This window comes from Dermacentor variabilis, chromosome 1 (genome assembly GCF_050947875.1).
Source record: "Dermacentor variabilis isolate Ectoservices chromosome 1, ASM5094787v1, whole genome shotgun sequence".
NCBI lineage: Eukaryota > Metazoa > Arthropoda > Arachnida > Ixodida > Ixodidae > Dermacentor > Dermacentor variabilis.
Window position 1 is genome coordinate 90,755,150 of NC_134568.1, and position 27,780 is coordinate 90,782,929.

The window sequence follows — 27,780 nt, forward strand, 5'->3', positions numbered from 1 at the left end:
ATATCATATTAAAGCATATCATGAGCTATCTAGAGCAAGCAGAAATATTATCCCCTATCCAGCATGGTTTCCGGCAGGGACTTTCAACAATAACCCAATTACTTGAATTAACGCATGACTTATCCCAAAGCATTGACAATCAAAGACAAGTTGACTTAATAGCATTAGATTTTTCGAAGGCGTTTGATAGAGTAACCCATCAAAAACTAATCAGCAAACTGAAAACAACTTTAGGCGATGGTTCTATTGTCAATTGGATTGAAGATTACTTAACCAACCGGTTTCAGTATGTTGTTGTTAACAATGAAATTTCTTACATTGTACCAGTTACATCGGGGGTGCCTCAAGGGTGCGTCCTTGCTCCCACTTTATTCCTTATTTTTATTAATGATTTGCCCTCTAACATCCGCGTTAAAATGAAGCTTTTTGCCGACGACTGCATTCTTTATAATGAAATTAACTCTATGAATGACCACGTTGATTTAAACAGCGCCCTTCACGATGTAGTGAAGTGGTGTAGAAAGTGGCAGATGGAACTGAACATTAAAAAAACTGCCTTTTTATCTATAACCCGCAAAAAACATAGGTCGGACTTCGAATACACTATCAATAACATACCACTCACCCAAGTTCATGAGCTTAAATATCTTGGCTTGATCATTTCGCATGACCTAAGATGGGAATCTCATATTAACAGTATCATACCATCTGCTTTAAAACGGCTGTTCTTCCTCAGAAGAAGACTTCGAGGTGCGCCACCGGAAATTAAACTGCTATCATACAACGCATTTATTCGCCCAGTTCTCGAATATGGTAACACAGTTTGGTTTCCTTATACACAACAGCTTCTTAACAAACTAGAAGGAGTTCAGTGAAAGGCAATTAGATTCATCTTTAACAAATACAAGAATAGCGATTCACTTACCCAACTGCTAAAACAAGCCGGTATTCCTACTCTGTGAAACCGCGCCAAACTAGCAAGACTAAAATTATTGTTCCAATTAATACACAATGCATTATGAATAAATACTTCGTTGTATATATCCCTAGTTGACACCAGACCTTCCCGCCATAAGCATTCATTAACACTTAAAGAATATGCATTTCGCACTGACTGTTTTAGATATTCGTTCTTTCCTCTTGCAATAAGAGAATGGAATAGCCTGGACCCCCTCATAACGACTAACACATCGTTGCCGAAATTTATAAACCTTGTAGAAGAGCTGTTGCGCAATAATTAGATTATGTTAGCCGGAAATAACACCACTCATGTCATTGTATAAAATGAAATCTGTATGAGCATTGTATTTGCCTATGTAATGTCACCCCCTTTTGCCAAGTGAAATGTACCCTTGTTTTATTTCCTACCATATGCGTATATCTGCTTCGTGTCGATTGCAAATATCATTGTTGAAATCATGTAAACCTGTTTTTATTGCTATTTGTGAGTGTATAATATATGCCGAACCTGTAAAAATCCCGCTGGGATTGACAGTATCTGAAATAAATAAATAAATAAATAAACTCCTATGCGGCCTATTCAAATACATGTAAAACGGAAAAAACGTTTTTCTGAAATAACCTCTGGACAGATTTTAATGAAATTTGTTGCAGTTGAGAGAGAAAGTTAAATTCTAGTGACTGTTGGAAGTGAAATTTCCATTTAGGGTTTGAATTTTGTTTAAATGATTTTCAAATATTCGACAGTTTGAAAAAAATAGAAGCACGAAGTTTACAAATTCATAGCTCTGCATCAAAAAGAGATATCGCGGTTCTGTAAAAGGCATCCATTAGATCATTCAAAGCGGACAAATTCAGTTTGTCAATTTATATATTATGTGACATTGTTACGTTGTTTACAAGGGTTCGGCAGAAGCTGTATATCCATATTATCGAATTCTTTAGATTCATGTGTAACATATCACTTTTGTCCGCGTTATCGTAGTATGAGATGCGATTCACTGAATTGTGATATCATTTTTCCTTGCTGAGTTAGTGAGTAGTAAATTTGATAGTTTCGCTTTCAGAAAATTTTCGATTTTTGCCAATTTTTAGTAAAAAATTTACGACCTAAATCGAAAATTCGAAACCAACGGTCTCTAAATTTTAAGTTTTTCTTTTAAATGCTACAAACCTCGTCAAATTTGGTGCAGTGGTTGACGAGAAAATTAATTCTCCTTTTACATGGGTTTAGATAGGAGCACCCGAGCTAAAGTTTCCTCTTAAGCCGCTGCCAATTGAGTGTGTGCGTTACCTTTGACTTGATTTGACTTGATTACAGTGCTGTAATAACTGACAGTATTCTGTCGGTGACAGCTAGTGTTTGCTGTCATAAAAATTCTGGTACACATAGCAAGTATAGCTCGCATGCTGTCTCCAAAGAAAACTTTCAAGATCTTAATTAATAATGTAGACGATGGACAGTTTCTGTGCCTGGTATTGATTCAAATAAAATTACCTTGCCATTTAATCGTTCAGCTTAGCAGCTCAACAGCACTAGCAAAGCCAACAAATGACCCTACCACAAAAAGATTTAGTGAGTTCTGTTGTCTATAATAGCAGTATTCATGATGCGGTATTCACAAATTTTGTCCGAATAACAGAACAAACCATTATGTGGCATCTGAATTTTTGGTCACATAAACTGGTGCAGTGGAACTCGAATAATTCAGACATAAAACCGGTTGCCTACTAATTGCAGTATGTGTGTGCATGATATTGTGAAAGACATTGTAAAGAAAACTCACTGGCAAATATTTTGATGTGTAGGAAGTATGTTTTCTAACCAGTATTATACGCACAGCTTGTCAATCATTATGTATGCACAGACGTTGTTGGTCATATAACTTGGTCACTTGTAACTTCATACATGTTGGTCACTTGGTAACTTCAGTTTATTCCAGTTACTGACAATTTGTTGTTTTTTACAGATATCTGGCTTATGCAATGAATGAAAGCTATGTGCGTAGGCAAGATTTTTTTAGTGTGCTTTCCTTCCTTGCTGGAAACCCAGTTGGCCGTGATATTGTTTGGAAATTTGTGCGATACAAGTGGGACAGGCTTGTTCACAGGTAAGAGAAGTGGTGCAAAGAAGCCGGATATTTTATTTGTAATTAATGTGTTGGATAATATTGAATTCTGTCCTAAATTCTCAAATTATTGTTTAGGTTCTCACTGAATGACCGCAACTTTGGAAACGTTGTGAAGACTATATGTGATTATTTCACAAAGCAGTTTGATTACAATGAGGTAAGTCAGTGCTTTATGGTTTCAACAGCCACGAAAGAGAAATGGTCAGTAGATCATTCAATGTATACAGCCGTACATGTCCATTAAACCTGACAGCTAAAAATTGTTTACAGATGCAGGCTTTTTTCCACAAGAACCCAAATGCTGGTGCAGGCAAGAGAGCCCGAGAGCAAGCCCTGGAGAATGTCCGCAACAACATAGCATGGATCAAACATCACGAGCCAAGTGTGGCACGATGGCTCACCACCAACGTCATTCCAGAACCCTGGGAAAACATGCGTTTGCCTCGCCATGTGATCCCTGCAAGTTATGACATCACACTCGAACCCATTCCTACAGAAAATGTAACAGTGGGCTCCAGCACAACTAGGATCACAGTGGTGAAGGCTACCAGTGTTCTTCTGGTGCATGCAAAAAATGTCAACATTACCAGAACAATTGTTATGCGCCACAAGCGTGAAACTTTTGAAGAAGTCCCCCTGCGTAATGAGCCTTTTTTGTACATAGAGAATGACTACTGGGTCATACAGACCAGGAACATTCTCCCTCCAGGAGGTTATGTGCTCAAATTTGAGTTCAGTGCTTCCATGCTCAACTACCTAAGTGGCATCTACAAGACAAGCTACTGGGATCAAGCATCCAAAAGCAACAAGTGAGTTAATACAGGCTAGGAAAGAACTGCCATCTGGCTGCCTTCCTGAGCATTACATCAAATAAGTCATATTATTCAGGTGTTTTTATATTTTTGTTACGCAGTTAAAGAAGCACAGATAACAACTTTTTGTTGTGGCATAGTCCTTGTATATGAGCTATTTGGATGATTTGTTATATTCCAAGTTCAGTCCCGGCATAAGAGCTTATGACGCATTAACTGTCAGTGCTGTAGTATCTTCAGTTTCATGATGTTCTGTAGCATCTTCAGTTGCACAATGCAGCTATATGCAGCTGTGTGGGGGGCATGCATTTTCGCTCCTCTAGCGCGGCCGTGCATACGCTGTACGACTCGGCTTGGGTGTAATCGGCTGTCATGCAATGGCGCAGACTTACAACAAACAGGAAGGCATATAACAATGGGTTGGAACATTTCGCCTTGACTTAAAAAATTTTAAAGCAAAGTTTTATTTGCGGCATCCAACGGGTTTTGATGCTGCATTGGTCGGACAGTGTGGAGATCGGTTCGCTGATAACGTCATCCCCCTGTAGGCGATACTACCAGCCGTGGCAGCAGGGCGGACACGAAAGCTTTGCACGCTTCACTTTGTACCACTGATGTGAAGATATCGTCAGCATGGCATGAAACCGAACGTTTGGTCACTAACTCTGAAATTCAGCAAAATGATTTTTTTCATTTAAATTTTTTTTCGATTGCCCGATAATCCCGAAATATTTACAGCCCTTTCCATCTAAGAAAAATCAGTCGATGACTGTATTTGTTTGCATAAAAGGATGAATTTCAATATAACAAAGTAAAGTGCTAATTTTACCAGCTCAGAAAGAGCAAGAAAGGAAGGAGGTAGGGGTAATGAAAGGGAACGGAAAACAGAGTGAGCGCTAACTTCCATCAGTTGGAAGTTAGCGCTCACTCTGCTTTCCGTTCCCTTTCATTACCCTTACCTCCTTCCTTTTTTGCTCTTTCTGAGCTGCGCTACAAGCCTAAAAAGGTCATGACATACCAACTCGCCCAAACTGCCACGCTTTTGATTTTACCTACTTTGTTATATTGAGGTTTAACTGCATTAACTATTTAAAAGGAGCAACAAATGATTGTAATGGAGTACCTATTTAGCTACAGTGCATTTGGAAAGCTTATTGCCCAGAGTGGGGGCCCAGTCTTGCACAGTTATGTGGAAAATACTGTAGAACACTTCTTTAACTGCTTCAACTGCTGTCACGATCATCTTCATGTAGTCCCATGCTGGAAACAACCATGTGAAGAAACAGACATTGATGCCAAGAACACATAGGGGAAATTAATTGTTATGCTTGATTCAGATATTGAAATAATAAGGTAAAGAGAAATGAAAGTGGACGAAGAAATAACTTGCCGCATTTGGGTGCCGAACCTACATCTTCCGATTATGGGTGCATTGCTTTACCAGTTAATTTGCCACAGCAGCCATCATCCTATCCACTGTATTGGGTATTTGTGTTTTCAGCAATTTCAAAGTTGTGAAAATTATATCCCTTTATATTAGTAAAGGATCATATATCGTCAGAGATTTCTTAAATTTTGGTTAACTTGCTTCATTTATTACAACAATTAATGATTGAATCATAGGCTAAGTGTTCAAGCTTTTCATTTCATACTTGAACGATTTTTACCTACATTTTTAACATTATGTTTGTTCAGTATCATTAAAATATTTGTATTTTTTCGCTTCAAGTGTGAGCTTTCTTCTCTTGCAGGTTTATGATCACTTCACAATTTCAGCCCACATTTGCTCGCATGGCATTTCCTTGCTTTGATGAACCGGGATTCAAAGCAAATTTTACTATAACTGTCATCCACGATGCTACAATGAAGGCTATATCTAATATGCCTGTTGACAAGGCAAGTTTATTATTATTATCTTTGTTGTTGTTGTAAACTGTGGCACAGATTATATCTTTATAAGGTTGCCTTGCTTTGGAAGATAAATCTATTGCTCGCTAACAAGCTGTTCGATGGTACGATACACAATGAAAGTTTATGAAGCACAAAGTCTACGAGGAAAGGAAATGTTACCACAGATTAGGACTGCATCCTGGAACTGAGGGCTACACTCTATATTTGTATATTTGTAACTATATTTGTAACTACTGCACTGCACCTTTCTATATTTAGGTTTTCAAATTGAAGCCACGAGGAGCGTTAACTTTTTCCATAAATCTTGATCACCAAAACCTTTGTGTGCAAACAACGCTGCACCAACTATGCTAGCACTCCTGTTTTTCAACCTCTTTTGTTTATATGGCAGTTAAAAACAATTTCAGTTATTTTCTTCACAGATTCGCATCCTGGATGACACCAGAGTCGCAACACGATTCCAAGAATCCCACAAGATGACAACTTATCTTGTGGCTATTGCTGTCTGTGACTTTGGCTACATATCAGGAAACACATCAAGCGGCACACCGGTAAAGCTGTGCTGCATAGCATATCGTACCACACACTCTTTTTATACTACTTACTTGTAACTTTTCCTTTCATATAGTGCCATACACACTTTTGCTTTGATCTTTTCAGGTGCGAGTTTTTGCCCGCCAGGAGATGCTTCCTCATGCAAATTATGCACTTGCAGCCACTATTCAAGTTTTGGAACTCTTTGAAAATCAGTTTGCTATAAGATTTCCCCTTCCAAAGCTAGGTAAATAAATCAAAATTTTTGTTTTTGATGCACTGCGTTTCTCTAGCACATAAGCATTGCAGCACACTGCTTGACATCAATGTTGCTCCCAACTCATGGCATAACAGACCAGTTACCTTGCTTCAAAACAGTTTAGAGGTAGTGGAATCCACATTCACTTGATACTGCTATGTTCAACACAACTCATGTTCACTATTTGCTTTTTACCAATATATTGAGTGTGCAGTGGAACTGATTAGCTTTCTGTTTTAGACAGCATTGCCATTCCGGACCCCCAAGCAGCTGCTATGGAAAACTGGGGCCTGGTCATGTACAGCGAATGCATGATGCTCTACAACCAAAATACGACATCTGTCTCTGATCACTACGGCACAGTAGAAGTTATATCTCATGAACTGGCACATATGGTTTGTAGATTTATTTGCATATTTTCACTAAAAGATTAGTACGGCATTTCATAATGTGCTAGTGCTTTTGCATTTAGCAATTGTAACTATGTATACAACTTAACATCTGTGTGCTTGTGTCAGTGGCATAGGAGTAAAGGCATGCCGATGACAAGATACAGCATGTGAGTTGAACCTTAAAATGTGGCAGCTGTCTCTACACAAGGGCAAAGTGTAAAACATACCTTTCTACTAGAGAACTTCTAATGCCTGCCAAAGAACCAAGCCCTCTAAACTCTTGATAGCCTAAACAATCCAAACACTTTATTGTAGACATTTTTGTTTGAGTGCATTTGCAAAAGTTATGCTGGGCATATCTGGTTCCACAGTGTCTGCCCAGGGCAAAGAAATCTCTGTTAGTTTTTGGAAAAGCTAATGGAGAGATATAAATTTCAAAACACTTACACGTGTCCCCTTTATCAGGAATGCATTCTGCAGAGTATGCGAAAAATATATTTTAGTGAACTCCCCCACAAAAAGTTACATATCTACGTTTCTAAAAACAGTGAGAAAGAGATAAGTTAATGGCATCAATAGAGGAAATTTCACAATGAATCAGCAATTAAATTTAAGCAAAAAATGAAGAAAAAATGCAACTGCAGAACACTGTGCAATATCAATAAATATCTGTCTGCGTGCATGTGCATGTGTGCATTTATGCAAATTATGGTTCAAAAATTTGCCAGCACATTGGCCATATGACTGGTCGAAATGTATGCTTAATATGCTTGCTGCATTTGACAGCATAATCAAGCAGGAAACAGTGAACTGCAGGTTACTGAAGGCGGACTTAGAAGTGAATGTTTTAAACGCCATCTTTGAGAATCCTTAAACTCCCTCATTCTAGTATAACCTATGTGCTAAGATGTGTGTGCAACATGTGCTCATATTTTTGGGCTTATGGGTTCTAAACCATGAAATATTAAGAAATTAATGCTACAGTGCAGGTTAAAAAGCTGAAAAAATAAGAACTAAGAAAGCTTCAGTCATGTTTGAGTGATTACAGCTGCCAGAGATGATGTTCGCATTTATTTATCTGGTGGTCACCTTCTGAGCATCGTCCATCAATCATGCAAGCATCTTGTACTCTACAGCGTTGTGATTGCTTACCCCTGCAGCTCCTTAGCCTAGCATGTGACATACGAAAGTGGGCAAATTTATGAGGACCTAATCTCACACGATTGACCCCTACATTGCACAGTGCAATTAGATTGGTGGCTGCTAGAAATTTTGTGACCAGGATAGGCAATTTTTTACTCATCCTGACATTGAGTGCAGTTGAATACAGGTCGAATTGTGATATCGTAGGTCAAAAGTAGTAAAGCAGTAGTGGAATTCGGCACATCATCACTTCAGAGAGATTTCAGAATAAAACAGCTATAACACATATTATGGGAAATGAGCATTGTTTCTTTTGACAAACTGCATCAAAAGGTGTAGGAAGCATGGGATGTACAGTGCTCAAAAAATCAAATGCAAGGAGCAGCAAATGTCTTTATGTGTAACTACATGGAAGTGGGGTGACATGTAATTGCTCTGTAGCCAGTTTCTAAGCATGTAGTAGTCCAATATTTACATATGGAGTTTGAATTAAGCTGCTGTTACAATTGCAAGTGAACCTCAAAATGAAATAATGCACTGGGGTAGTTTGAAAACTGTTCGCATTTCAATTTTTGAGCAGAGTACATAAAGCAACCTACTCATGAAACCCATCCTGCAGCATCACTGCAGCTTCTGCGCTGTCTTCATGTTAGCCCATACCCTCTCACCCTGCCCTTGTGTGTATTTGCCTTGCAGAAGAGTACGCATTTGGGCTGGTTGGTTCATGATTATGAGCAGAAAACAGCACTAAATGACAGGACGAAAAGAGGGACACAGACCACAGTGCTGACTAACAACCATGTGTATTTACTCTATCAGTCAGCATATATGTACCCTACCACTATCACGAAGCACAAAAAAACAACAGAAATTTGGTGTGTACATCGCATTTCTGTTGCTTTTTTGTGCTTCACGACAGTGGTAGAGTATATATATGCTGACTAAAAAAATACAGGCAGTGCAGTTCAGATTAGACCTATTCTTCAGCACTGCATTGGCAGATGGAAGTAAATATGTGAATATTACTAATAGACTAAATCATTTTGAATTACCTTACCGCAAGTTTTGCTACTTCACAATGTAGGCAGGTCAGTGCTCAAGGCATGTTCACTTAGTAGAAATCGTGAGACTAGCACCAGTTTCAAGATGTTTGTCCTCAAACTCTATGTCACAAAATACATTGGTGTTCCACTTAGCTTCATCCAACATTACATGAAGGAGGTTTTTTGGGAAAATGTTAACTGGAATGCCAATACATTTCCCACAAGTAGACAGGTATATTTCAGAACCGGTGTGCAGACACTTACTAAGTGGGCACCCCTTGGCCACTGGCCTACCTCAATTCTGCAGTTCCAATACATGCCCCCTAAACTAGTTAATTGAAACTAATTAGCAAATCACTTGAATTAATTAGTTATTCTTGCACACTCACTGACATTCGCTGCCATTAGTAATGTAGTGCCAAAAAAACAGGTGTTATCTCCATACACACTCTAAAGTTATGGTTTTTGCCTTTTGAAGCATACTGTATTTAATTTGTTATTGTCATGGCTTTAAGGCAATCGTATCAGAGGCGTCACACCATGCGGGAAATGCAAATAGTTAATTGTATTTGAGGTTCACAATCCGGCCTGCAACTCTCAAAATGACACTGAGGGTACAATCTCCATCTCAACGATTAGATTGAAATCGTGTTTAGGGGATGTCGATGGTGGCCATTAAAGGTTCAGGTGCGATCTCTTGAAAGAACCTTAACCTACGAAATTTTTTCCCAGAAAATCGTACTGATCACCTTTTGTGAAATAGCCTTTGTTGCACTGCCGTCCACTTGTAATCTCTCACTATCTTTTATAAAAATGCAGCCATCAAAGTTAGTAAAGCATGAAACCTGAATTTTAATGGGGTTAGGAAGCTTTTTTTACAATATTGTCACAATATTGTCAGGGAGGTGTTTCCAAAGGGTGACTGTATCAGGAAAGAATTAATTGAGCATTGCTGATGAGCTGCCGTTGAAAGGTGTTATGGGATAACTGGTGTTGATATGGGGTAATGTTCTTAATGGTTGTTTTAACAGCAGGTGTCATGACTATTGATTATAATAGAAGGCATGTAAAAGCCACAGTCGTGAAGCATAACAGCATGAAGCGAGGGATGGAAGGTTAAGTTATTGTTTTAGGAACGTAACAGTGATTTCTCTAAGATATTTCAATGCGATAAAACAAACTGCAAGGTCAGATGTGAGATAAGCTTGAGCCAGGTGCCAAATGGAACATGTGTACTGTAGTTTCAGTACGACAAACATTCTGCACACTAATTCTTTAACTATCGAAGATTCATTCTTCAAGTTGAGTATTATGAAGCAGACTGCACACAGTGTACTCGAGCGTCCATGATGCAGATGATGCTTTCATGGAGCTTTCTAATAATCTTTTGAGTGAAATATATAAATGACGCTGAGGTCAGTGACTTAAGCCTAATGCCTATGTCTAGGAGTTGCTTTTCCATTCTATAAGCCATTGTCAAATTCAGCTTGGAAGCCTCTTAGAAGCTGCTAGTACTGGTAAACCAGCGTACCTCGTTTGAATATTGCATGCCGATCTGTCAATTCCCTCTGTGCAAATGCATGCTCCTTCCATAGGTTTCTTGAATAGTGTATGAAGGGCCAAGAAAAGGGAGCATAATAATTTATTTCAAAACTGGTTGCTCACTAACGTCCCTCATTTGACCATGCAATTGATGATTTATTTGTTCGTGCAAGCATGCTTAACAGTCAACTGCTTTGGTACTTGCTTGTATGGTGTGATTCTTTTTCATAAGCAGGTGGAATTAGTAAGATGCTTATAGTTCGGGCTGTGCAAGTATGTACGTGAAGCTGTTGAATAACAAATCCAAAATTGTCCTATTTTATTCAGTTATCAAATCAAAGAGTTGTTATTGCAAATTCAAATATTTTTCTAATAGTTTTTGAATTTTTCGCATGTCAGCTAACCATGATCAAATATAATATGTAAGTCAAAATTTAGCCATGCTCATTATGGACATAGCTGAAATAAAACAAATGCAGTAGAGCACCCTGCATCATTTAGGGAGTTCGATTTTTTTTGCCTAAACCGCAATGATTCACTTAAGTTTCACTCAAACAGGATTCAGTGGCCGGCACTGTATGGTAAAATTTATTTGCCTAAATCTGTGCATTCTCTTTCGATGAACTCTCAATGCAATTAATTATATAATGTCATTTAATATAATAGTGACACCATCTGCCGTAACCATTCTAACTAGAAATAAAATACTGTTGTCACTACAGGTGAGGTGTGTGGTGTTGGTCACCACATGTGGCCAAGGCCATTGAGCCGGACGACAGCGGAGGAAGTGAACCAGGCGAGCGCTAACCAAGGAAAAATAGTTAATTGTTCGCGGCACTCATACATATCGGCATGTATCATTCATGTCTACGGCGATAGGTAGAAGAGAATTGTAAGCTCAACACAGCAAGGTGAATTTCCGATTTAGTCCTGGTAGTATGCACAGATGCTAACTGACCGACAATACTGCCTTTTTAAGGATCGTTATGATAATTCATGACCATGTATTCTTTAAAGAGTCCTCAATATGCGAGTGTGCTGTATATTTGTTCAAGACACTCGGTTTGCACTTCGAATAAAGCATGCTTCATAGCGTGTTGCATGATGACAGAAGCTTGCTAGCTGGGATGTGAACATTATTTTATATCAATGGCAAAAAAGCTGAATAATATTCAAAAACTCTTTGAAATTTATGTGGTATTCAATCCGGTTCACTTGCGGTGCTTTTCCATTTGTATTCAATTTGGTTGCAAAAATTATTACATATTTGCACACCTCTACATTTAATCAGTGCAATCTGTATGTCTTAACCATGTTCTATTCAAGAAATGTCCTGTCACACTAGCCCTTGTCACACTAGCCTACTTTGGTGTAGTCAGTGGCCTGGCATGCACAATCTAATGGATGCCTTTTTACCACATCCAGCATTCATCTCCCCAATCAACAACCTCTGGTCCTCTTTCTGTCAATAAAAGACTTTATTATTATTATTATTATTATTATTATTATTATTATTATTATTATTATTATTATTATTATTATTATTATTATTATTATTATTATTATTATTATTATTATTATTATTATTATTATGTTATTTAAAGAAAGCACAAGTTTTGATGTTTATGTCATCTGGAATATGGGGGCAGCACTATTTTGAATCAGTCACTTTTGGCATGTAGGTCACCTAGCTGTGATCAACCCTGCATACAGCATGCATTTTCTCAGTGTATTGAGTTAAAAATTGGATACTGCATTTCGTCTCTGCCAGAAATCCTTCATGCAGTTTGCAATCAGGTAAAACAATAATTTTTCAGCCATGTTGATTTTTTCACAAAGTCACTGCTTCCACACAACAGGAAACATGCATTTTTGCTACTGCACAGGATGGATAGCCTCCATTGCCCACTAGTGATGCACACTGCAGTAAATATGTTAGCTACTATGCCTAATGTGACGAGATTTCTTTGACACCAAAGTGAAACAGGGAGGGGGCTGGGGTCAAGATTGAACGTTTATTTCATTTTGTACATATGAAAGGAAACCCTTTTCGAAGCTCTTCAGTAAATTTGCACTGGCATTTTGGCATTATGCCACGTGCTTCCGATACAGCATGCATGAAGAGCAAAACAACATGAGGACGGCATGGTCAGTATGCTTTGCTGCACGTTATCAGACAATGCACTGAGAAGTCCATTGTAACTGGATCAAGACTGCGTACGAGTCATTAGTGGTGGGGCATTCTAGGAGGATGGAGATTGCATAACGGTTCAGAAAGCGAACCGTTTGATTTTTGAATGTATGCTCTATTTCAAAACGATATAAGACATTAGGTGCTGCTGCCTCACTTCTGCCAGCGTTTCACTTTGCCACTTGCCTTTCGAGTCATTTTGAAAGTGCTACCACCACACCCGAAAGTGGACAGCCGATTCAGCTTCACTAAGGCAAGCATTTTGGAACACTTCAGGGTTCCGAGAGACCAAAGTGGGACAAAACACTGTCTCACATGTAAGCTACGGGGCAGCGAGACAACGGTGTTAAGAGCAGGATGGGTATCGCCTAAAGCGGGACGTCTGGTCACCCTATGTCGTCGTATGTAGTGGAAAACCTTCATATGAAAAACCACGCATGAACTGGAAACAAAGTGCACTAATTTGCTGCGAATGCATAGTCGCCTTTTTGCTCTTTTCAGTAAACAGCTCTAGAAGTTTAATAACAAAAATGTTTATTTGCCATTGACTTTAAATTACACAAAAGGACTTGACAGTACACATCCCTTATAACAAACTGATAGTAGGGCAGAAGGCATTTTCACAGTATTAGCAGTGTGTGTTGATAACGGTGATAAATGCTGTGCTATAATGTTCTTAATGGTTACTATTTCTGTGTGCATTGTTAGGAAAGCTTTTGTATACTTTGTTTCAGTCTTGACAGCAGCGGCTAGCTCACAGGGCGTTCTATTGATCTCAGCGCAGTGTGTTTTTGTTTCTTTCAGTGGTTTGGCAACCTTGTCACAATGAAATGGTGGGATGATTTATGGTTGAATGAAGGATTTGCGACTTATAGCTCACACAAAGGAATCGAACTCGTTGAGCCTACATGGGATGCAGTAAGTCAAATAAATAAGCATTTTTTATAATTCACAAAAACAAATGAAGTGTTCTTAATTCAATATGCCAGTTGTTGTAGAAACTAAAAAGGTGCGTCAAACACACACAGAGAGAACTTTCAACAAACTTATGTGCACTGTAACTGGGCTGCCCAGAATATGTTGTTTTTTTTTCAGAAAATTATTTGGAACCTCTTTATGGTGAAACCACATATACTGAATATGCCGCTGTAATTAACAAAAACACTGGTCCCAACTTATTCCCCATAGATGTCAGCATACTTTTCTCTTGAATTTCTAAAGAAATGACTATGGCGAAGAAACAGATAGAGTTAAGCAAAAATAACAAAACAATGGATTGTTAATTATAACTGCAACATAAATTTTTGTCCTAGCTGGTAAGATCATTCGTGAGCATTAAATTTGTTTTTTTTTTGCTTGCACCTATGATATGAAAGCTGTATCCACTTGATGAAGGAATCATCCATTCAAAGATAGTGCAGTACTTACTCCACTCTATTCAACTCAACCAGGAGCACATAGACCTTACTAAGCTCACAAGTGTTGACCTGCTGAGAGCCATCCGCTAAAGTTCAGTTTCCTGGAATAATGCTTTGCAGCAGACCATGTTCACACGGCACCAAAAAGTTGGGAGACTTCATCCCTGATGTTGCTGCATGTGACTGTATGGGAAGGTGTGATAGACATGCAAGATTTTGAGCTACGTTCCGATGTCATGTGTACTAAGGTTTGATGTAGCTCTTATTTATTTCATTTATTTACGTCATACATACATACATACATACATACATACATACATACATACATACATACATACATACATACATACATACATACATACATACATACATACATACATACATACATACATACATACATACATACAGAGAGAGAGAGAGAAAGAGAAAAGTTATAATGCATACAGGCCCAGGGCAGGGTGGTAGCAAGCACAAGCAGCAAAAGAAGGTTGTGTATATATATATATATATATATATATATATATAGTGGCAAGCAACATCTTCACAATCAATCATGACAGATGAACATGCTCTAGTGCTTTTGTAAAAATGTATACAGCAATAAATGCACAATATAAGCTCACTAATATAACAAGGAAATATAAGTTAGTACTGAGCAAAAGCTTACTGCATACTAGCAGCTATAGATATACATACAGTAGGGATTGCAGGGAACAGCACGAATACTCAATGACTCAAATGATATAGAATGTTCTTGAAACTTTATATACCGTAGTGGTGACAGCAAAGGCCTACAACCACCATGTTGTCGGATGACATATGCAATGAAATCTTTACTACATATACTGTCACCCAATATCGGTTGAGAGATGAAGATGGTCTGACTGAGCACAGATAAACCACCTGATCACATAAGATTGGGGAAGATGAGTAAATCTCTTGCACAGCTTGAGACATATCTGCTAAGACAGAAAGCAGTGTCAAGGCTAAAAACAATGTACAGACATCAATAGTTAGGTACTTAAAGAGTACTGAATTTCAGAATCAGTAGTTTAATTATAACTGCAATAATGGGCCCATCTACACTACAAAACAAAGAATAAAATTGTTTATTGCAAGCTTCTCAAAGTTTAAATGGATGAAAGGGTCAACTATTCTTATGGTGAAGACACTGATATATAGTGAAACAATACAAACAACTTCACTTTGATGAGGTTCTACTTTATATCAAAGCCAATTAACACAAAAATTGATCATGATAATGATGTACTAAAAACATTATGTAAATAATCCCTGTTCTGCTGTCATTTAAGCAAATTCATTATTTGGCTAAGTTGAAGGTCACTGTGTTGTATGCAAACTCTGAGAAGTATTGATTAAAAACTTAATTTCATACTTCTATCTTTTTGATAAGGAAGAGCAAGATTTTAATTAGTAAACAGTCATATAACAATTTGTACGTTCATGCAGGAGACACAGTTTCTGTTGAAGCTAATATCAGGGGTCCTTGAAAAAGATGCAGTCTTAAGTTCCCATCCGATTGTTATGCCAGTCACCCAGCCAAGCGACATCACGGAGATATTTGATGTTATATCCTACAGCAAGGTATGTTCTACCATTCTATAGGTGAAAGGGGAAAATTTTTCACCCACCCGACCGTAGCATGAAGATACAAAGGAAGCCCATACACGGTAGGTTTGCTTTGTAGCTTCGTGCTACAGTCGGGTGGATGACAATTTTTCCTTTTCACGAACTTTCCTCCACCTTGCGGACTTTTGCAGAACTGACTTGTGAAATCATTATATAAGTCATTACTCAGTTATATACGAATTTGGGAGCACTGTAATTTTTTTCAGGGGTCAGCTGTTATCAGAATGCTGGAATCCTTTATGGGGACAGGAGACTTCATACGAGGACTTCAGGTATCAACATTGTATCTTCATGCTAATGAATACATTGTTTACTGTTTATGACATCACAAATATATGTACATGTAATGATGCATATCTTTCATTTTGTTTCAAATATGTAGAATTACCTAAAAGGTCGAAAGCGCAGCAGTGCTGTAACACTGGATTTATGGAAAGCATTGGAAAGTGTTTCATCAAAAGTGAGTACCAGTGACTTATCGTTACCACCCGTAAACCAACAACCTACTTTAAAAAAAGCGTTTGCATTGTACAGAAACTTAACTGATGTTCGTTCGTTTTGATTAATGCCATTTATGTGTCTTGTACAACATGGCAAAATTGCTTTTTTCTACAGGTACATTTTTATTATGTTAAATTGTATGAGTTACATTCAATATAGGAAGAATTGTTATCTTTTCAGCATCAACACATAACTACCATCATGAACACTTGGACAAGACAGATGGGCTACCCATGTGTGTCAGTCAGACGACTGCATAGCAACTTTAGCCAGTATGAAGTTGTCCAGCAGAGGTTTCTGTTGAACCCCGATGATGCAGCAAATCTCACCAATGATTCACCATTCAGGTTTGTATGTCTACAAATTCAATTGAATAGCTTCAAACAGGCATCTGTAAAGTTATCAGTTAAATATCTCATGTAACCAATGAAATAGCGTTTGAGTGTTTGTCTCTTCTGGGCTAAACATAAATTATGTGCAGTGAATCTCTTTTTACATTATATGAACATTAAATAGTACTGTATTTGCAAAAATACAATGCCATGAAAACCTTTCTTGATTGGAAAAATATCTTTTAGAAGCAGTATTAGAGACCTTTAGCATGTCCGCTATTACGTTAAGCGCAGGCAAATCGGGCCTTGTACCGGATGAGGTGGGGGCACAAACGCGAGTTGACTGTACGGTGCACCCCACTTATGTTTGTACCACCACCCATGCGGCAGAACGCCCAGTCCACCTGCATTTAGCGGAATGCCGAACACGCTAAAGCTTTCAATTTGATTATACACATGAACTAACAATGTGTAGTGCAACTGCAGCCATAGGCTTAAAATACTATAACATTGTAGTCTAGCATTATGTTACATCTGTTGGAGTGATGTTCAGTTTCATGCAGCCAAATGTGCATGCACCAGAGCCTGCTCTGGCATGCATCTTGGTGTTGAATTGCACACTGTGCTATGCTGGAACATTCCTGCTGGCCCTTGGGGCCAGATGCTAAGTTCTTTTGTGGCAGCATTCCTTGCACAGATGATCCCAGGTGGGCACATACAAGGTGTGTTCAAAAAGCATCGAACCTTCTTCTTTCCCACGTAAACCAATGAAGTGCAGGAGGCTTCCTTCAGTGGAGATATGGTAGGGACATTAGTGCGCATGTGTGATTTTTTTCTGCCTGCAGAAAGCGTGAGTTGCTGGAAGTCAGCCTATGAGTGAGGACATGCAGTGAATGCTTGTCAGATTCCTCTAAGTTATAAGATGACAGAACAACATGAGCAGCAATATTCCATTAAATATTGCCAAAAGCTTGGTGATAGTCAAGTGTAAACTATTCACAAAATTCAATGGGCTTTCGGGGACAATGCCATGAGCACCTCACAAATAAAGGAGTGACCACTTCACAGATGCCTGGACATCGGTGGACAGCGAACTGCGTTCAGACAGACCCTAAACAAGCTGAAATAAGAATGTCATTGAACAAGTGCATACTTCCGATACCGTGCTTCTGCGCTTCAGTAGGGCCCCGCGACCTGCCCATATCTCCCCCTGTTGAGGAGGGCCGGACAGATACCAGCAGTACCACCCGGCGGCAGACCAAGTCCTTGACGTGAGAAACGCGTGAATCCCCCGCCAGGAGCCAACCTGGCCACCATTGCACTCGCCATGCAAGACGGTCGGAGAGACAGGGTGTATAGCGATTCGAAAGCCGCCATCAGGGCATTCCAGAAAGGCCGGGTAGCCCGGCAGGTAGTTCAAATTCTGAAAGGCGCCAAACAGGGCAACACCTCCATGCACTCGATCGTTTGGTTCCCTGCACACGTCGGGGCGATTGAGGGGGTTCCTCTGAACCTCAACGAGTCTGCCCACGAGGCTGCGCGTGGCTTTACCGACCGCGCTGCCCTCGGATCGGGCGACTCTCTCCCCGGACACAGAGACGCTCCTCTCACACACAACGAAATCACGAAATTCTTTTACTTAGAGAGAAGGGTTTTCCCCCCGCCTCACTCCAAGCTAAGCAGGCCGCAGGCGGTCACACTAAGACTTCTGCAAACGAACTCGTACCCAAATCCGGCGTCCCTTAATAGCATATATCCAGAGATTTATCCAAATTGTTCTTGCGTGGCCTGTGGTGCGGTAGCTACGTTGCCTCATATGCTCTGGGAGTGCGGGTCGCTGGGCCCGAAGTTCACCAAGGAAGAGTGAGACGCGCTCCTGCGAAGTCCTGTCTTTGAGGATCAAATCCTGGCCGTCCAGCGCGCCCGCGATCGGGCCGGCAGACTAGATCTGTCAGTCCCGTCGTGGGATTAGCCGGGTGCACGTTTTATCGCGCTTTGCTGGACCAAATAAAAGTTTATTCACTCACTCACTCACTCAAGTGCATACTTTGGTCATGAAGGACCGTCGCATGACAGTCCGAGAACTTGCAAACGAGCTAGGAGTAACCATTGTATGAGTACATTAAATTTTAACCGACGGTTTGGGCATGGGGAGATTGTCCACGAAATTTGTACCAAAGCTACTAACAATGTAGCAGAAGCAATTCCGTCTGGAAATCACACGGAACCTGCTGGACAATGCAAACAGTAATCCCAACTTTCTAAACACCATGGTCACAGGCGATGAGACATGGGTTTACGGGTACGATTCAGAAACCAAGATGCAGTCCTCAAAGTGGAAACATCCAACATCCCCAAGGCCAAAAAAGCACGGCAGGTCTGCAGCAATGTCAAGGTCATGTTGACCATTTTCTTCAATTCTCATGCGGTGGTGCATCATGAGTATGCACCAGAAGGCCAAACCATCTCAAAGGAATACTACCAGGTCTTTTGTCGCCTTCGAGATGCTGTGCGGCGCAAGCGACTAGATGTGTGGGCAGCAAAATCTTGGCAGCTCCATCATGATAACGCACCCGCCCATTCTGTGCATCTGATTCAGACTTTCTTCGCCAAACTCAACATTCCTGTGGTTCATCCGGCCCCGTACTCCCCTGGCAGGGCTTCATGTGACTTTTGTTTGTGTCCCGGGCTGAAAATGTCGCTGAAAGAAACCCAATTTAAGTCAAGAGAAGACATCATGCGGAATACGACGGCCCCGCTGATTACAATTCCAAAAGATGCGTTCCAGAAGGGTTTCAAACAATGGCGGGAGTGCTGGGAGAAGTGCGCGCATTACCAAGTAGAACACCTTGAACAGGATTGTGGTTTTGAACCTCCTAGTCATTAAATGCATTTCTGCTGACCAAAGCTTTGATATTTCTTTAACACACCTCGTACTATGGAAGCAAATCACAGAGGTTTATACCTCCTGATCAGTGCCCTCGCACAGGCTCATTATGGCTCTGTGTACAGCATGAAGTGCTTTCTGAAGCTACTTAATTAAACACGAACAAAAATATTATAAATAGATTGATGTAAATATGATTTCCTTACTTTAATTATTTCATGTACAGGGCCCTAGCAATTGAAATGCGATACTCGGACCGCAAGGGGGTCTGTCCTTCTTGCACCACTTATAAGTGCTGGGTTATCACTGAGCGAACCAAATGCAGTCGGACTGAATCACAAAGGCACAATGCATCACAAAAGCACTTTTCATTTGATACGAAAATGCATCCTATCCGTGTCCCGAGCCCCCACTGGTGGCACAAGAAGTTCCGGCAGCCACGCACTTTGAGCATCTTGTTTCATTTGATGAGCACTGTACTTGTCACATGAAACTGCATGGTGCAGCTTAAAAATCATATGCAGCTGAGAAAAAAGTGATATGACAGTCATGCAGTAATTTATGAACTAAATTCACTTACATTTGGTGAGTTCTGGTATATTGAGAACTCTTGATTTTTTTTATCTTTGCTAGTTGCTTACCGGTGGTTTCTTGTTTTGTTTTTATATCATTTGTATTTTCTGCTCTTGCAATATCTGCTGCAGTTTGTATGCGTATACCGGGTGTTTCAGCAAACACTCAAAAATTTTAAATAATTGCCTGTGGCGGATAGCACAATTCTACTCCATGAGCTGGTCTCTTCGAAGAGGCACACATTACTTGCACAAAAATTTGAATTCATAATTGAGTAATGAACAAAAATCATTAATTTTGTGTGAAACTAATTACATTATGATACATATTGCAATTTATAAGTTCTAGCCAGGGAGTTGGTAAGGCTTCACTTGAAAGGAATTCTCAGGATGACACCTGTTTCAAGATATTAATTCCCAAACTTTGCGGAGAAATGCATTGGCATTCCAGTTACTGTTGTGCTTCAATGCATAAAACGACGCTGTGTTAAGAAAGTAAATGGAATGAGAATGGATTTTTACCTCACATTTGACGGCGCATATATCGTAAATGGTGTCATCCACACAATTCTTTTCAAGTGGATATGCCTTGCAGTCTCACCCACTAGAATTTGTAAATTGCAATATGTGCCATAAAGTAATTAGTGAAACAGTTAATTAGTGATTTCTGTTGCTTACTCGATTAGACATTTCAATTTTTTGTGGAAGTAATGTCCGCCTCTTTGAGTAGACCAGCTCATGGACTAAAGCTGTGCAATCTGCCACAGGCAAGTTTTACAAAAATTTGAAAGTGTTCGCTGAAACACTGTATTTGTGTGTGTGCTGTACCAGGCAATTTATTTAGCAGAAACGGATTTTTTAAGAGAAAAAAGTAACTGCTGCAATGGGGATTTTTTTACTACTTGTCCCTTCAGTGTGGCATGCAACAGATGAACTTGTAGCCACCAAAGTCCATTCATTAATTCATGGAAATTGGTTAATTAACTCTTTAAGCTCATGGTGCAATGGCAGCATTGCATGGGGTGCCACGGGATACTGAAGCAATTGATGCAATTTTAAATAATTTTATTCATTGGCGAGATATCGACATATATTTACCTTTTTCTACTGCTATTCTGATATATGGCATTCAAAGAGTGCCAGGAGTGCTGCCCATGCTATGATTAATGCCAATGGCTATACTGTTTGTGTGCGCCTTTTATCTCGCAAAATTCATCTATCAGTTATGGACCATCACTTGCAGTAAAAGCATGTGATGATAGATTGAATGCCTTGGTAGGCCTTTGCAGTAAGCTGCTTTGAGTCACGAGAGTGTCAAGTATCATGTGGGGAGCGTGTCTAGTGCTAATTGTGTGTCCAGCTTTAGAAATGGATGAGAAAAAGGTTAATTATTGTGGACAAACGTCTAAATGGATGGCGCTATTAAAATTGCGTAAATAGCTCTAGTATCCTGTGGTACTGCAATACTGCCATTGCTACATGCTCCTTAAAACCACTAAGTTCATTAACTAATCAATTTCATTTAATTAATGAACTGCAATGGCTACTTGCCAATCTAGTCTAGCCCACTGAACTGAAGGGACGAAAAGTAGTGGAGGAAACATCCTCGCAGTGGTTAAATCATTTTCAAGAAAAGATCTCTTACCACTAAAAAATCCTGGTATAATATATATAGCACGTTCATAGTTATAGTCTCAGTAATTTTCATAAATTTCTAGGCTAGCTACACAAATACGGCTTGCACAGGTGATATATGCAATTTGGCAGGCAGAACTAAAGCAAACAAGCAGAGCCAGTAAGTACAAGATTAAAAAAATTCTTATTTACCATTTCCTATTTTCAAGATGCATGTCAAGATAGTACTATGTGTTTATATAAGCCAGAAAGATCATAGAATTCGAGGGGCTATATTTTTTGTTACTTACAACTATAGGAAGAAAACAGACTATGAAGCCAGAGAAAGCATAGGGGAAGTTATTTGATATTGATATGTTGAAATAATAAGGAAATTTGGGAAGTGAAAGTCGATCAAAAGACAACTTGCCACTAGTGGGTGCCAAAATTGAAGCTTTTCCTGACTGTTTTCTTCATGTGAATGTTTATTAAAACAAAACCTTTCAGACAGTCATACTTTAAGGCAGCTGCTGTTTCGTTTGATTCTTCTGCAGCACTTGTGTTCCACAATCTTCATCATCAAATTTAACACTCGGTATGCTAATTTCGCATTGAGGGGTAAGAGTATCGGCACAAAGACACAACTCCTATGGCACAGTTTATTACATACAGCAAGCCATTCTAGAAAGGGGGTGCAGGTGATAACAGCTCTTTGCCTGTTCTCAGCTGGTAAACACAAGAATACTGACCTCCTTGTTTCCCCCATGCGTGGTGGAGTGTAATGTGCCTGATTTCATTACGCAAGAGGGCTACAAAATGAGCGATCGTTTAGCAGACAAAAAGTACAGTGGGTAAGGGCCAACTTATCTTACGTTGAATTTGATCTGAAAAGTGAATGCAGCTGTTTGTCTTTACGAGGCACTCATAGACGCTTTTTTTATGCCACTGATGTGATAGTCTTGCAGGCACCACTTAAGCTTCAGCTTAGCATCATTATAAAAGTGCATGCAGTATAACTTCGAAAAAGTTAGGTCAGAAAACCACTAGGTGTTTTTCCGAGTGTGAATGAAACCTGCAAATACACACAATGTGCGTCAAGCTGCCAGTCGCACAGCAGCTTTTCGTGTATTCACGGGCTTCTTTTATGCTTGGAGAAAACACTTTTATATAGCACGTATTTAGCAACAGAAAGCTGTATCAGCTGTCTTTCATGGCACTCTACAATTTTCTCATTGACTATTTTCATCTAAATATAATAATTATTTAATTCGGCGGAATAAAAAAATAATTCGAGTGTCTCCAAACGAAGGCAAACAATTTTACCTTGGTTCTTTCCGGCTACATGGAATTCACGTATTTTTTAACTCTGGCTAAAGTTAGCAGGGACACGCTGTAGACATACGTACAGTAGAATCTCGTTAAACAAGATCTCAAGGGATTGGGAAAATATGTTCAGATTACCAGAAGTTCTGTTCACTGAGAAATATGTGCAGAGGTGCAGCACTGTATGTCATACTCCCTCCTAACACTGTTAGATATGTTACGCATAAAGAAGTGAATCTAGCGGCCACTTTGTCCCGTGGTTTGGAAGCGATCGATGTCTACTGGATTAACTAGATTTGCCAGTTTCAGTTACAAAGTAGTGCCGGCGATGTATCAAAACAAAAACATAGCTCTTACTGCTCCAGTCACTGTTCGAATAATGCATGTTTGTGCAAGGGGAGTCAAAATTATAGAAAAGTGCACCGTAAGTCCAAAATTTTGGTTGTAATTATCTTGGTCGTTTAAGGTCCAGGCAAGTGGCCGTGCAGTAAAGCTCTCCAGTTCTGTACACGCTATATGCATTAAAAGTATTTCAAAATCGTGCCTGCTTGACTCTTTTCCGCCACTTTTTAAATATAGCTTTCTGGATAGAAGACATTCGTTACAGAAATATATTTCAGATCCTGCCCCTTTCTTAAAAAATTCATGGAGCTGCTTCTGTGGTTCCATATATAGTCACAAACATTTTAGTTATGATTACCAAAAACTGTTTTTCGTTATCCAACTGTGAAACCTATCAATTTAGACACCATTGTTTCATTTAGGTGGCAATTCCGTTTAAGCTATATTCGTTTTCTGAGATTTTACTCTATACTGTAACCTTGAAATTAAGAAAGGTACATTAATAAACTTTTGTAAATTATTTATATGCAGACACTACTTGTTTGCAGAAATTGTCTAATAAATTGCATGAAGTGCCTGTGTAAGCAGCATTTGCATAGTTGGTATGGCTTTTTCATAAAACTTATTGATACATTTGCTTTGATTGATTAAATCAATGTTTTATTTATTATGATGGCACAAGGCCTATAGGGGTGTGGGAAAAGAGCCTTTTATAAGCATTGTGTGTGTGTGTGTGTGTGTGTGTGTGTGTGTGTGTGTGTGTGTGTGTGTGTGTGTGTGTGTGTGTGTGTGTGTGTGTGTGTGTGTGTGTGTGTGTGTGTGTGTGTGTGTGTGTGTGTGTGTGTGTGTGTGTGTGTGTGTGTGTTTGTGTGTGTGTTTGTGTGTGTGTGTGTGTGCGCGTGTGTGTGTGTGCATGTGTATCCATGCATGCATGTGGGTGTGGGTGGGTGTGTTTAGGTGTGTAACTGCCATGTAATTTTACACTTAAGTTGTGCTGTCCATTCAATATCCAGGTATACATGGGAAATTCCTTTGAGCTATAAGACTTCTGAAGGAAATGAAGGACTTTACTGGCTGAAGACTAAGAAACCAGGCAGGTTTTTTTATGCAGTTTTCTTGCTCCCTTTTTAAATCCCATTGTACAATTGATGTGTTCTTTTAGTCCATGAAAGAACAAGATACAATATATGTATAAAAACAAGGACATATATGTCCAACGGCTACAATTATCTAATCAGAGATTACCTCCCAACTTTCTTCCTTTCACTCGAGAGAAATTCCAGTAGTCTTCCACTCACTCAATTTTGTTGAGAAGCTTCACATTTCAGGCTACCTAATGCATTTTTGGCACACAAATATTATGCGTACCACAAATATCTAATGCATGTGCGTGCATTATATGTTTAATAAACTTCTGCAATAGGGTTGCTCTAAAGCCTCTGTCAGAGATGAGCAGTTTAAGAATGCCTGCAGCTTTAGCATTATGTTTTTTTATGACTAGTGGTGGTTTGTTGCCTGAAGATACTGTTAAGAGCTTTTAGAAATTTTGGTTATGCTATACACTGGAGTTTGTAAAGCATTGTCCAGGGAGTGTTCTACTGCAAGAATATTTATAAAAGGTTTAGTAGTATCAGAAATAAAAGAAAGTTAAATGTTTTGAGGCCATGGTATGAAGAGGTGAGCTATCTTCCCCTGAGCAGGCACTCTCTCACATAGCTTGGACCAGCACCCGCAAGCGGCATTCCTCACCTGTCTTCTCCCATACCAGAGCTAAGAGCTCATGTGACATTTGCATCACAACCCCACCTCAATTTTTTTTCGGTGTGTATAGAGTAGTTCCTGCACATTCTGTATTTTGCAAAAATCCCAGAGTTGCTTACACTGCTACTGGTTATTTGTGCAATGCAGGTGCTGCTCTTTTGAGATCATCTCTGTTTGCGGCTAAAGAGGCTCCTTTAAGAACAAGGGCACATGGACTTTTGTTTTATTTTCAGCTGTTTACTCGGCGTGCATTGGCATAATAACTTTGCAGACATGATCGGCACCACATTTTTTACGCACCACGTTTGTCGGCTTGCAATCGCCAAACATGGTGAGCGGCACTTTAGGCTGAAAAGTGGAAAGACTTCCAGTACAAGAATGTTTAATAAGCCTCCTCACTAGCAAAAAATGATGTCTTTCTTGTGTGTAAGCTCAGGGAAATTACCAACATGATACATTTGAAAGCACAACTGTAGTATGTCCAACTAGTACATACATGCAATAAAATTTCACGTTTTAACTCTGTCCTTATCTCTCTTTGCAGAAATCATTAGCCTACCCATCAATAAAGACAGCTCGTGGGTAAAGTTTAATAGTGAATTCAAAGGATACTATCTCGTGAAATATGATGACAGTGAACTAAAGACATTCTCTCAGCTTCTACTGGAGAATCAAACAGTGAGTGCCTTGCATCATTCCTTTCGTTTCAGAACAGTCAGCATCATTTAAAGGGATGCTGAACGAGAAATAATAAGTAAAGCTGCATTAGTACGGTAGATAATGTTTCCGCACTTAGATAGGCTTTCCTTACTAAGTACAAGCTTTGCATACCATAAATGACATAAGAAACATGGGCACATCACCTAAAATTTTGTGCGCAATCTCTCTGCAATATCATATTTTAGCAGCATCTGGCAAAGTCTAGTAAATTGTTTATTATTAAAAAGGAATTATACTACATTTTAAAGTAAATGGAGACTTGAGCTGGTAACTTTCTAGGTTTTCTCTGCGCACAAAGGGCTGAAATATGTGACCTCTTCATAAAATCTCTGGCATCAAAAGTGCTGCACCTTCGGCTCAATATGTTATATGAATAGGTTGGAATTGTCTCTCTCAACTAATAAGCAAACATTTCCTACTCAACAAATGCTTGAGAGTCCTAATGTTTCTTTTGGGTTCCTTTATGCTAAAAAACTAAAAATAGGAATAAACCAAAATCCAGAGTGTAATGAAAAGGAAGAAAGGAACTTTGATGAGAGATGCATGTGAATCATTGAGAAACAAATGTAAAGCTGGATATATATTCTTGGCAATAAATAGAGAGTTTCAGTATTAGAGACCTTAAACTTTGGGTTCTTAAGCTGCATTTGATTGGCTGTTATGGTTATTGTATGGAATAAAGAGAGTTGTAAAATTGGGGTGAGCACAAGTAGCGTTAGGTAGTGTGTTTGGTGAGCCACATCGTGGTGTAAACAAGAAACTCTGTGAAGATAAAATCACGGAAAGCTTATAGGGACTGAAAAAAATGTACATTTTATTCAAGAACGACAAAAATGAAATGTGAACGTTAATAGCATTTCTAAGAACCTTTAACATTTTATCAGTTGTTTTTGTGATTAGAAGCCAAGCCATATTAAACCAACCATGCGAATGATGCACGCTGATATGCCATGTTTGTCGATTTCATAAATGGGGGGAGTGAAAGTTCTACAGTAAACTGCATGTTGCCAGCTTTGCAGTCTATCAAACACTTGGCTACGTGCATGGTGTAAGTGGACATGCCAGTGTGAGCACAGAGATTGTTAACACAGGCCTCTCCCTTGGCTACAGCACCAGTTTTTGTTCTATGTAAGAACAAAAACCAAAGCAGCTTGAATATCCATGCTATTTTTCATTTCTTGGATCTTGCATCACTGCCAACCCAAAAGCTTCCTTGGGTTCTGCACATGCGCGCGTGTAGCCTGCTTCTTGTGTTGGGTCCTCTAGACGCTTGGGTCACCAGTCCTAAATGTTTCTCAATTTTTGGTAGTATATTTGCCCAGTGTAGATATCCAATTTATGTTGCAGGAGCTGAAATTGACTCATTAAGCTATAAGCAATTTCGTTTATATAATGTGCGTTATCTGCTAATTTTACAAGCCAAATGCAAAATTATGCCACACGTCAAAATACCAAGAATTCACTTATTTTACTCTGCAATATAGTAATCCCAGGGAAAGAGAACTCCAGGGGTCCCAGGGTTGGCACAGCTGCTATACCACTGCCACTGCATAATCTGGCCAAAATGTCTACAAAAGGCAATCATCCCATAGACTAAAATGCTTACATTTCTGTGTGCCTCTCACATTTAACATTATTGGCACATCAAAATAAAACAAGTTAGAGTAAGAATGTGACCTACTAGCTTTTATAGTGAAACTGGAAGTAGTTCTTCAATTATAGTATTGCTGCGAAACTGTTG

General features: G+C 39.3%; 1 protein-coding gene across 2 annotated transcripts in view; it reads left to right on the forward strand.

The window, feature by feature from the left end:
• LOC142580357 (uncharacterized) overlaps positions 1-27,780 on the forward strand; it is a 205,679-nt gene that overhangs the window by 139,704 nt on the left and 38,195 nt on the right. For both annotated transcript variants that reach the window (XM_075691144.1, XM_075691145.1), the window contains exons 17-30: positions 2,931-3,071; positions 3,168-3,249; positions 3,363-3,901; positions 5,656-5,800; positions 6,238-6,366; positions 6,476-6,596; positions 6,849-7,003; positions 13,724-13,837; positions 15,808-15,942; positions 16,194-16,259; positions 16,370-16,447; positions 16,669-16,835; positions 24,572-24,651; positions 25,864-25,997. In XM_075691144.1, the coding sequence (XP_075547259.1) occupies positions 2,931-3,071; positions 3,168-3,249; positions 3,363-3,901; positions 5,656-5,800; positions 6,238-6,366; positions 6,476-6,596; positions 6,849-7,003; positions 13,724-13,837; positions 15,808-15,942; positions 16,194-16,259; positions 16,370-16,447; positions 16,669-16,835; positions 24,572-24,651; positions 25,864-25,997 (2,086 nt within the window). The remainder of the gene's footprint in view (positions 1-2,930; positions 3,072-3,167; positions 3,250-3,362; positions 3,902-5,655; positions 5,801-6,237; positions 6,367-6,475; positions 6,597-6,848; positions 7,004-13,723; positions 13,838-15,807; positions 15,943-16,193; positions 16,260-16,369; positions 16,448-16,668; positions 16,836-24,571; positions 24,652-25,863; positions 25,998-27,780) is intronic.